The following is a 12083-nucleotide window of genomic DNA, read 5'->3' as shown; positions in this document are numbered from 1 at the left end:
AAAGGCGGAAGAATCAGCAATGATCAACGACATGAGGATGCAGAAGGTAATGGAAACCACTGCATTAAAGACACGTAATGTGTATCCACAGGACATGTGGCCTGTAATTGAAGAAGTGTCATGATGATCTCTCCATTGGCTAAAGATTCCGGAATAGTCCCCCATTTGGATCTCCGGGAGGGGACTGCCAAGGGGGAGGTTATCATGAGAAAAACAATGAATAATCAACGAAAGGATAACGTTCTACGAGTCGGGGCGTGGAATGTCAGAAGCTTGAACGTGGTAGGGAAACTAGAAAATCTGAAAAGGGAAATGCAAAGGCTCAATCTAGATACAGTAGGGGTCAGTGAAGTGAAGTGGAAGGAAGACAAGGATTTCTGGTCAGATGAGTATCGGGTAATATCAACAGCAGCAGAAAATGGTATAACAGGTGTAGGATTCGTTATGAATAGGAAGGTAGGGCAGAGGGTGTGTTACTGTGAACAGTTCAGTGACCGGGTTGTTCTAATCAGAATCGACAGCAGACCAACACCGACAACGATAGTTCAGGTATACATGCCGACGTCGCAAGCTGAAGATGAACAGATAGAGAAAGTGTATGAGGATATTGAAAGGGTAATGCAGTATGTAAAGGGGACGAAAATCTAATAGTCATGAGCGACTGGAATGCAGTTGTAGGGGAAGGAGTAGAAGAAAAGGTTACAGGAGAATATGGGCTTGGGACAAGGAATGAAAGAGGAGAAAGACTAATTGAGTTCTGTAACAAGTTTCAGCTAGTAATAGCAAATACCCTGTTCAAGAATCACAAGAGGAGGAGGTATACTTGGAAAAGGCCGGGAGATACGGGAAGATTTCAATTAGATTACATCATGGTCAGACAGAGATTCCGAAATCAGATACTGGATTGTAAGGCGTACCCAGGAGCAGATATAGACTCAGATCACAATGTAGTAGTGATGAAGAGTAGGCTGAAGTTCAAGACATTAGTCAGGAAGAATCAATACGCAAAGAAGTGGGATACGGAAGTACTAAGGAATGACGAGATACGTTTGAAGTTCTCTAACGCTATACATACAGCAATAAGGAATAGCGCAGTTGGCAGTACAGTTGAAGAGGAATGGACATCTCTAAAAAGGGCCATCACAGAAGTTGGGAAGGAAAACATAGGTACAAACAAGGTAGCTGCGAAGAAACCATGGGTAACAGAAGAAATACTTCAGTTGATTGATGAAAGGAGGAAGTACAAACATGTTCCGGGAAAACCAGGAATACAGAAATACAAGTCGCTGAGGAATGAAATAAATACGAAGTGCAGGGAAGCTAAGACGAAATGGCTGCAGGAAAAATGTGAAGACATCGAAAAAGATATGATTGTCGGAACGACAGACTCAGCATACAGGAAAGTCAAAACAACCTTTGGTGACATTAAAAGCGACGGTGGTAACATTAAGAGTGCAATGGGAATTCCACTGTTAAATGCAGAGGAGAGAGCAGATAGGTGGAAAGAATACATTGAAAGCCTGTATGAAGGTGAAGATTTGTCTGATGTGATAGAAGAAGAAACAGGATTTAGAAGAGATAGGGGATCCAGTACTAGAATCGGAATTTAAAAGAGCTTTGGAGGACTTACGGTCAAATAAGGCAGAAGGGATAGATAACATTCCATCAGAATTTCTAAAATCATTGGGGGAAGTGGCAACAGAACGACTATTGTCGTTGGTGTGTAGAATATATGAGTCTGGCGATATACCATCTGACTTTCGGAAAAGCATCATCCACACAATTCCGAAGACGGCAAGAGCTGACAAGTGCGAGAATTATCGCACAATCAGCTTAACAGCTCGCTCATGCATCGAAGCTGCTTACAAGAATAATATACAGAAGAATGGAAAAGAAAATTGAGAATGCGCTAGGTGACGATCAGTTTGGCTTTAGGAAAAGCAAAGGGACGAGAGAGGCAATTCTGACGTTACGGCTAATAATGGAAGCAAGGCTAAAGAAAAATCAAGACACTTTCATAGGATTTGTCGACCTGGAAAAAGCGTTCGACAACATAAAATGGTGCAAGCTGTTCGAGATTCTGAAAAAAGTAGGGGTAAGCTATAGGGAGAGACGGGTCATATACAATATGTACAGCAACCAAGAGGGAATAAGAAGAGTGGACGATCAAGAACGAAGTGCTCGTATTAAGAAGGGTGTAAGACAAGGCTTAGCCTTTCGCCCCTACTCTTCAATCTGTACATCGAGGAAGCAATGATGGAAATAAAAGAAAGGTTCAGGAGTGGAATTAAAATACAAGGTGAAGGGATATCAATGATATGATTCGCTGATGACATTGCTATCCTGAGTGAAAGTGAAAAAGAATTACATGATCTGCTGAACGGAATGAACAGTCTAATGAGTACACGGTATGGTTTGAGAGTAAATCGGAGAAAGGCGAAGGTAATGAGACGTAGTAGAAATGAGAACAGCGAGAAACTTAACATCAGGATTGATGGTCACGAAGTCAATGAAATTAAGGAATTCTGCTACCTAGGCAGTAAAATAACCAATGACGGACGGAGCAAGGAGGACATCAAAAGCAGACTCGCTATGGCAAAAAAGGCATTTCTGGCCAAGAGAAGTCTACTAATATCAAATACCGGCCTTAATTTGAGGAAGAAATTTCTGAGGATGTACGTCTGGAGTACAGCATTGTATGGTAGTGAAACGTGGACTGTGAGAAAACCGGAACAGAAGAGAATCGAAGCATTTGAGATGTGGTGCTACAGACGAATGTAGAAAATTAGGTGGACTGATAAGGTAAGGAATGAGGAGGTTCTACGCAGAATCGGAGAGGAAAGGAATATGTGGAAAACACTGATAAGGAGAAGGGACAGGATGATAGGACATCTGCTAAGACATGAGGGAATGACTTCCATGGTACTAGAGGGAGCTGTAGAGGGCAAAAACTGTAGAGGAAGACAGAGATTGGAATACGTCAAGCAAATAATTGAGGACGTAGGTTGCAAGTGCTACTCTGAGATGATGAGGTTAGCACAGGAAAGGAATTCGTGGCGGGCCGCATCAAACCAGTCAGTAGACTGATGACAAAAAAAAGGCTGATTTTCGAAACAACCCAATTTTAAATCGCAAACACAGGACAACGTCAAGAGGAGCTTCAAACCTTAGTATGAGAGGGTACAGTACCGCCAGACATTGAAAATAGGTACAATATAGTGTAGGGCCCCCGCCAGCACGTAGAAGTGCCGCAACACGGCATGGCATGGACTCGACTGATGTCTGAAGTAGTGCTGGAGGGAACTGACACCATGAACCCTGCAGGTCTGTCCAAAAATCCGTATGAGTACAAGGATATCTCTTCTGAACAGCACTTCGAAAGGCATTCCCGATACCCTCAATAATGTTCAGGTCTGGGAAGTTTGGTGATCAGCGGACTCAGAAGAGTGTCTGTGGAGCCACTCTGTAACAATTCTGGATGTGTGGGGTGACGCATTGTCCTGCTGGGATTGCCCCACACCTTCGTAATGCACAATGGACACGAATACATGCAGGTGATCAGACAGGATGCTTACGTAAATGTCACCTGTCAAGAGTCGCATCTAGACGTCTCAGGGGTCAGATGTCACTCCAACAGCACACGCCCCACACCACTACGGAGCCTCCAGCAGCTTGAACAGTCCCCTGCTGGCATGCAGGGTCCATGGATTCATGAGGTTGTCTCCATACCCGCACACGTCCACCCGCTCGATACAATCTGAAACGAGACTCATCCGACCGGGCAACACGTTTCCAGTCATTAACAATCCAAGCCGGCCGTGATGGCCGAGAGGTTCTAGGCGCTTCAGTCCGGAACCGCGCGACCGCTACGGTCGCAGTTTCGAATCCTGCATCGGGCATGGATGTGTGTGATGTCCTTAGGTTAGTTAGGTTTAAGTAGTTCTAAGTTCTAGAGGACTGACCTCATATGTTAAGTCCCATAGTACTCATAGCCATTTGAACCAATTTTTAACAATCCATTGTTGGTGTTGACGGGCACAGGCGAGGCGTAAAGCTTTGTGTCGTGCAGTCATCAAGGGTACACGAGTGGACCTTCGGCTCCGAAAGCCCATATCGATGATGTTTCCATGAATGGTTCGCACGTTGACACTTGTTGATGGCCCAGCATTGATATCTGCAGGAATTTGGGGAACGGTTGCACTTCCGTCAAGCTGAGCGATTCTCTTCAGTTGCCGCTGGTACCGTTCTTGCAGAATCTTTTTCCGGCGGCAGCGATGTCCGAGATTTGATGTTTTACAGTTTTCCTAATATTCACGGTACGCTCGTGAAATGACCGTACGGGAAAATCCCCACTTCATCGCTGGGTTCGAGATGGTGGGTCGCAATGCTCTTGCGCTGACTATAACACCACGTTAAAACTCACTTAAACCTAGATAACCTGCCATTGTAGCAGAAGTAACCGATCTGACATCTACGCCGGACACTTGTTGTGTTTTACAGGCATTGCTGACTGCAAATGCTATATTCTGCTTGTTTATATATCTCTGTATTTGAATACGTATGCCTATACCAGTTTATTTCACGCTTCAGTTTTGCACAGTAGATACAAAGATGACAGACCGTTTACATTGGAAACCATTATCTTTTTTGTAACACGGAAATAATTACGTTGACTAAAAACGGGGTAAATCCTTTTAATGTGGAGGTACATTTAATTACAAAAGAGAAAGGAGACTTTACGGTTTCCTCTAGTATTTGTAACGTGAACTTAAAGGTGAAAATGGAAATTGTGAACGAACATTTAATACTGGGATGGAATTCTGTGTCACGTCTTTGTTGATTTCCAGTATTTGCACTGGGCTTTGTAACTACTGAACGATTGCTGTTGGCCAGCGTACACAAGTAGTGTTACTTCATGCATTTTGTTTTTCCGGAGTATATTATCAGTCAGGACAGAACCATTGCTGGAAGCGGTATCTTTGATGGTATGCTGTTATGTTTGAAGAGTTTGTTCAGATAGTGGAGAGGATATGAGGCGATGCAACATCGAACGGAAAGCTGCGTGTTTGTGGGTGTGAAGATGCTGGGAACTTGCAGGAATTACCTTGTCAATACCTATGTTTTTTTCTGTAACTACTAAGTAAGTGGCTTCTCGTACTAACATCTATACTAAGGTCCAAGAAATTTATAGGTGTGCCTTTCAGCACCATTGTAAATTGAACCATGGACTTTGCCGTTGATGGGGAGGTTTGCGTGCTTCAGTGATACAGATAGCCGTACCGTAGGTGCAACCACAACGAAGGGGTATCTGTTGAGAGACCAGACAAACCTTTGGTTCCTGAAGAGGGGCAGCAGCCTTTTCAGTAGTTGCAGGGGCAACAGTCTGGATGATTGACTGATCTGGCCTTGTAACACTAACAAAAATGGCCTTGCTGTGCTGGTACTGCGAACGGCTGAAAGCAAGGGGAAACTACAGCCGTAATTTTTCCCGAGGGCATGCAGCTTTACTGTATGATTAATGATGATGGCGTCCTCTTGGGTAAAATGTTCCGGAGGTAAAATAGTCCCTCATTCGGATCTCCGGGCGGGGACTACTCAAGAGGACGTCGTTATCAGGAGAAAGAATACTGGCGTTCTACGGATGGGAGCGTGGAATGTCAGATCCCTTAATCGGGCAGGTAGGTTAGAAAATTTAAAAAGAGAAATGGATAGGTTAAAGTTAGATATAGTGGGAATTAGTGAAGTTCGCTGGCAGGAGGAACAAGACTTTTGGTCAGGTGAATACAAGGTTATAAATACAAAATCAAATAGAAGTAATGCAGGAGTCGGTTTAATATTGAATAAAAAAATAGGAGTGCGGGTAAGCTACTACAAACAGCATAGTGAACGCATTATTGTCGCCAAGATAGACAAAAAGCCCACGCCTACTACAGTAGTACAAGTTTATATGCCAACTAGCTCTGCAGATGACGAAGAAATTGAAGAAATGTATGATGAAATAAAAGAAATTATTCAGATAGTGAAGGGAGACGAAAATTTAATAGTCATGGGTGACTGGAATTCGGTAGTAGGAAAAGGGAGAGAAGGAAACGTAGTAGGGGAATATGGAATGGGGCTAAGAAATGAAAGAGGAAGCCGCCTGATAAAATTTTGCACAGAGCACAACTTAATCATAGCTAACACTTGGTTCAAGAATCATAAAAGAAGGTTGTATACATGGAAGAAGCCTGGAAATACTGACAGGTTTCAGATAGATTATATAATGGTAAGACAGAGATTTAGGAACCAGGTTTTAAATTGTAAGACATTTCCAGGAGCAGATGTGGACTCTGGCCACAATCTAATGGTTATGAACTGTAGATTAAAACTGAAGAAACTGCAAAAAGGTGGGAAATTGAGGAGATGGGACCTGGATAAATGAAAGAACCAGAAGTTGTAGAGAACTTCAGGGAGAGTATTAGGGAACGATCGACAAGAATGGGGGAAAGAAATAGAGTAGAAGAAGAATGGGAAGCTTTGAGAGACGAAATAGCGAGGGTAGCAGAGGATCAAGTAGGTAAAAAGACGAGGGCTAGTAGAAATCCTTGGGTAACAAAAGAGATATTGAATTTAACTGATGAAAGGAGAAAATATAAAAATGCAGTAAATGAAGCAGGCAAAAAGGAATACAAACGTCTCAAAAATGAGATCGACAGAAAGTGCAAAATGTCTAAGCAGGGATGGCTAGAGGACAAATGTAAGGATGTAGAGGCTTATCTCACTAGGGGTAAGATTGATACTGCCTACAGGAAAATTAAAGAGACCTTTGGAGAAAAGAGAGCAACTTGTATGAATATCAAGAGCTCAGATGGAAACGCAGTTCTAAGCAAAGAAGGGAAAGCAGAAAGGTGGAACGAGTATATATAAAGGGTCTATACAAGGGCGATGTTCTTGAGGACAATATTATAGAAATGGAAGAGAATGTAGATGAAGATGAAATAGGAGAAATGAAACTCCGTGAAGAGTTTGACAGAGCACTGAAAGACCTAAGTCGAAACAAAGCCCGGGAAGTAGACAACATTCCATTAGAACTACCGACAGCCTTGGGAGAGCCAGGACTAACAAAACTCTACCTTCTGGTGAGCAAGATGTATGAGACAGATGAAATACCCTCAGACTTCCAGAAGAATATAATAATTCCAATGCCAAAGAAAGCAGATGTTCACAGATGTGAAGATTGTATATTGAGCCAAGCAGTAAAGGAAAGAAACGAAAAATTCGGAGTACGAATTAAAATCCATGGAGAAGAAATAAAAACTTTGAGGTTCGCCTATGACACTGTAATTCTGTCAGAGACAGCAAAAGACTTGGAAGAGCAGTTGAACGGAATGGACAGTATCTTGAAAGGAGGATATAAGATGAACATCAACAAAAGCAAAACGAGGATAATGGAATGTAGTCGAATTAAGTCTGTGATGCTGAGGGAATTAGATAAGAAAATGAGACACTTAAAGTAGTAAAGGGAGTTTCCTAATTTGGGAGCAAAATAACTGATGATGGTGGAAGTAGAGACGATACAAAATGTAGACTGGCAATGGAAAGAAAGGCGTTTCTGAAGAAGAGAAATTTGTTAACATTGAGTACAGATTTAAATGTCAGGAAGTCGTTTCTGAAAGTATTTGTATGGAGTGTATCCATGTATGGAAGTGAAACATGTACGATAAATAGTTTAGACGAGAAGAGAACAGAAGCTTTCGAAATGTGGTGCTACAGAAGAATGGTGAAGATTAGATGGATAGATCACATAACTAATGAGGAGGCATTGAATAGAATTGGGGAGAAGAGGAGCTTGTGGCACAACTTGACTAGAAGAAGGGATCGGTTGGTAGAACATGTTCTGAGACATCGAGAGATCACCAATTTAGTATTGGAGGGCAGCGTGGAGGGTAAAAATCGTAGAGGGAGACCAAGAGATGAATACACTAAACAGATTCAGAAGGATGTAGGTTGCAGTAGGTACTGGGAGATGAAGAAGCTTGCACAGGATAGAGTAGCATGGAAAGCTGCATCTAACCAATCTCTGGACTGAAGACCACAACAACAACAAGTTGTGAGTTGTGTGTTTAAATGCTGAAGTAACATATCTATTGTTCTCAAACACAGCACATGATCGACATATTTGAACCAGTACTTATTTCTGCAATTCATTATGTCTTTGTATAAGAAAATTTGTTCGAAGTTATTGTCCATGAAAATTTCACTTTCTACTGACGAAGAGGTGAATCCATAGCTTTGTTTACCTTCGTTTTGCAATTAATGTAATTATTTCTATATTATAAAAAGTAATGTTTTCCTATGTAAACACGTTCATTTTTGTTTCTACTGTTCACGTAATATCTATGTAAATCGCACATCACGTTTATCTGTGTCTGCGACATTCAGTTGTCACCTGATGGTGGCCTGAGAAGCCGAAAGACGGTTCGCGACCGAATGAAAATAATTTTGCAGAACACTAGGAAGTGTTTTCGTTTCTAATATTGTCATCGTGTTCTGAAAAGCACTGACGAGAAATGCAGTCAGTGTCAATTGGATGAATCCACTGTATCCTGATTCTCCCTTTCAAACAACGATAGTCTGAAACGCATGCTAGAATTCGCAGTCGTTCCACTTTCGCTGGTCCTGTGATGAGAGACGGGGAGGAAATGAAATGCAGGCGGCTACCCTGCTGTGCCGCGCCGTGTACAGCGGCAGCGAGCAGCTAGCTAAGCGTGTCGGCCTGCCGCGCACACCGTGTGGCCAGAAGGCTGCCGCGCCTCGTGTAGCCGTGCAAAGTGCCGAAGGCGCCGGCGGCGGGTGGCAGTCGCGAGTGAGGGGTGGCGATTCCTGGTCGAGATCCGGAGTGAGGCGTCGGGCAGCACGCACCCCCGACGTATCCACTGTACCAAACCGGTGGTTCGGTAGTTCTGGTACACTACATGCATGACGAAGTAAATGGTACGATTACCGGTAGTATTGGTAGAATCGGAAGGGAAAGAAGCAAACGAATGTTTAAGAAAGAAAATGGGAGCCGACGTCTTCTCTGTTATTTTTATTTCTTTGGTTGTTGGTTTTGCGCATAGTTAGAATCGCACATCAGTCTTAGTTTCTTTGTACTGTATATCCTTACAGAATATAAACTGAATTATACAGGTAATAAGCATTTGTTAATCGCGTAACTTCTACGCTTTTATGTAGTCGAAGCAATTACTACTGATGTAAGTACAGTTTATATGCACAGGCATAAGAAATATACATTATTATTGTTGTTATTTTATACTCGCTAGGAAGTTCTTTATCGTGATCAAAGGAAAGAGTTTCCAGTTTTTATTGATGAATACCGAAGTTGTTCACGAATAACGAAAACATATTTTACGTAAGTTCGGCGAAGTATTGAAGCGATGTTCGATTTTTTTGTTTTGCGTTTCTTTATTTTACTTCTTTATTGAGGAAATCGAGTTTTATAGAGCTGTATGATAAATCTTTACTGTTTCCTTCATTTTTACTACAAATCAACAGTTTTCGAATAGAACCCGAAATAAACATCGACAGTTTCAGCGTTGCTACAAGTAATGTATACTTTTAACTACCAGACAGGACTATCGTGCCCTTTACAAACACTACTGGCCACTAAAATTGCTACACCACGAAGATGACGTACTACGGGAGAGAAATTTAACCGACAGGAAGAAGATGCTGTGGTATGCAAATGATGAGCTTTTCGGAGCATTCACACAAGGTTGGCGCCGGTGGCGACTCCTACAACGTGCTGATATGAGGAAAGTTTCCAACCGATTTCTCACACACAAACAGCAGTTGACCGGCGTTGCCTGGTGAAACGTTGTTGTGATGCCTCGGGTAAGGAGGAGAGATGCGTACCATCACGTTTCCGACTTTGATAATGGTTGGACTGTAACCTATAGCGATTGCGGTTTATCGTATCGCGACATTCCTGCTCGCGATGGTCGAGATCCAATGACTGTTAGCAGAACATGGAATCGGTGGGTTCAGGAGGGTAATACGGAACGCCGTGCTGGATCTCAACGGCCTCGTATCACTAACAGTCGAGATGACAGGCATCTTATCCGCATGGCTGTAACGGATCGTGGAGCCACGTCTCGATCCCTGAGTCAACAGATGGGGACGTTTGCGAGACAACAACCATCTGCACCAACAGTTCGACGACGTTTGCAGCAGCACGGACTATCAGCTCGGAGGCCACGGCTGCGGTTACCCTTGACGCTGCATCACAGACAGGAGCGCCTGCGATGGTGTACTTAACGACGAATCTGGGTGCACGAATGGGAAAGCGTCATTTTTTCGGATGAATTCAGGTTCTGTTTACAGCATCATGATGGTCGCATCCGTGTTTGGCGACTTCGCGGTGAACGCACATTGGAAGCGTGTATTCGTAATCGCCATACTGGCGTATCACGCGGCGTGATGGTACGGGGTGCCATTGGTTACACGTCTGTCACCTCTTGTTCGCATTGACGGCACTTTGAACAGTGGACGTTACATTTCAGATGTGTTACGATCCGTGGCTGTACCCTTCATTCGATCCCTGCGAAACCCTACATTTCAGCAGGATAATGCACGACCGCATGTTCCATGTCCTGTACAGGCCTTTCTGGAAACAGAAAATGTTCGACTGCTGCCGTGGCCAACACATTCTCCAGATCTATCATCAATTGAAAAGTCTGGTCAATGGTGGCCGAGCAACTGGCTCGTCACAATACGCCAGTCACTACTCTCGATGAACTGTGGTATTGTGTTTAAGCTGCATGGGCAACTCTATTTGTACACGCCATCCGAGCTCTGTTTGACTCATTGCCCAGGCGTATCAAAGCCGTTATTACGGCTAGAAGTGGTTGTTCTGGGTACTGATTTCTGAGGATCTATGCACCAAAATTGCGCGAAAATGTAGTCACATGTCAGTTGTAGTATAATATATTTGTCCAATGAATACCCGTTTATCATCTGCATTTCTTCTTGGTTTAGCAATTTTAATGGCCAGTAGTGTATTTTCACTATAGTTCTAGACATTTCACCACATACGGTTTTTAGGGGACTCTAGTAAGACTCGGATCGCATATGTAAAGATAGCCATCGTTATGAGGTAACGCCCGAATAGGTATGCAACACACCCAAGGTAGAGTTAACGTGTGTACAATCTTGACTGAACAAAGCTACATGGAAAACTACCGTAGTGCACTGTTACTTCCGGTAGTCTACGGTAGCCTACGGTAGTTTATAAGATTCAAGTCTTCACTCCTGTAGGCGTAGGGAAGGCCTTGTTCGTTACCGGGAAGTGTGTGTGTGTGTGTGTGTGTGTGTGTGTGTGAGAGAGAGAGAGAGAGAGAGAGAGAGAGAGAGAGAGAGAGAGGCGAGGCACGCACCTGTCGCACGCCCGGCGTCTCCTCCCCGGGCGGCGGCGGGAAGGCGCTGAGCAGCGTGACGCGGTGCCCCCTGCGCGCCAGCTGGCGGCCCAGCGCCAGGAAGGGCGCCGTGTGGGAGCGCGTGCCGCCCAGCGTCGCCATCAGCACCTCCGCCCCCGCCGGCGTCGGCGGCAGCCGCGGCTGCTCCCAGCACCGGCCGCCCGCCGCCAGCCACAGCCACAGCCACGCCCACACCTGCGGCAGAGTTCAAAAAATGGTTCAAATGACTCTGAGCACTATGGGACTCAACTTCTGAGGTCATTAGTCCCCTAGAACTTAGAACTACTTAAACCTAACTAACCTAAGGACATCGCACACCTCCATGACCGAGGCAGGATTCGAACCTCCGGCCGTAGCGGTCTGGCGGTTCCAGACTGCAGCGTCTAGAACCGCACGTGCGGCAGAGTTGTCCGAACTGTACGTGCCTGACACTACACAATCACAAATGTCCCTACAGTACAGCCTACACCACTGTTACTACAATACTGCAGTCAGCTACCGCAGAAATCACCTGTAGTCACCCATCTGGAAAGCATTGCTGGCACTTCACTGGAGACATTCGTAACAGAAGAAAGGGCACAGGACCTCGTAGTGCGCCACTACCTGACAAAAACAACCGAGCACCCAGAT

At 44.2% G+C, this 12083-nt stretch overlaps 1 protein-coding gene across 1 annotated transcript in view; it reads right to left on the bottom strand.

The window, feature by feature from the left end:
- The window catches only part of LOC126106695 (UDP-glucosyltransferase 2-like), a gene marked incomplete at its 5' end in the record, with an annotated part of 73122 nt that extends 61558 nt beyond the window's left edge, over positions 1-11564 (bottom strand). The window contains one exon of the mRNA XM_049913075.1: positions 11415-11564. Coding sequence (XP_049769032.1) covers positions 11415-11564 — 150 coding nt within the window. The remainder of the gene's footprint in view (positions 1-11414) is intronic.
- Positions 11565-12083: the final 519 nt, after the last annotated feature.

This window comes from Schistocerca cancellata, chromosome 10 (assembly GCF_023864275.1).
Source record: "Schistocerca cancellata isolate TAMUIC-IGC-003103 chromosome 10, iqSchCanc2.1, whole genome shotgun sequence".
Classification (NCBI taxonomy): domain Eukaryota; kingdom Metazoa; phylum Arthropoda; class Insecta; order Orthoptera; family Acrididae; genus Schistocerca; species Schistocerca cancellata.
The sequence above is the reverse complement of the archived record's forward strand: the minus strand, read 5'-3'. Positions and strand labels throughout refer to the sequence as shown.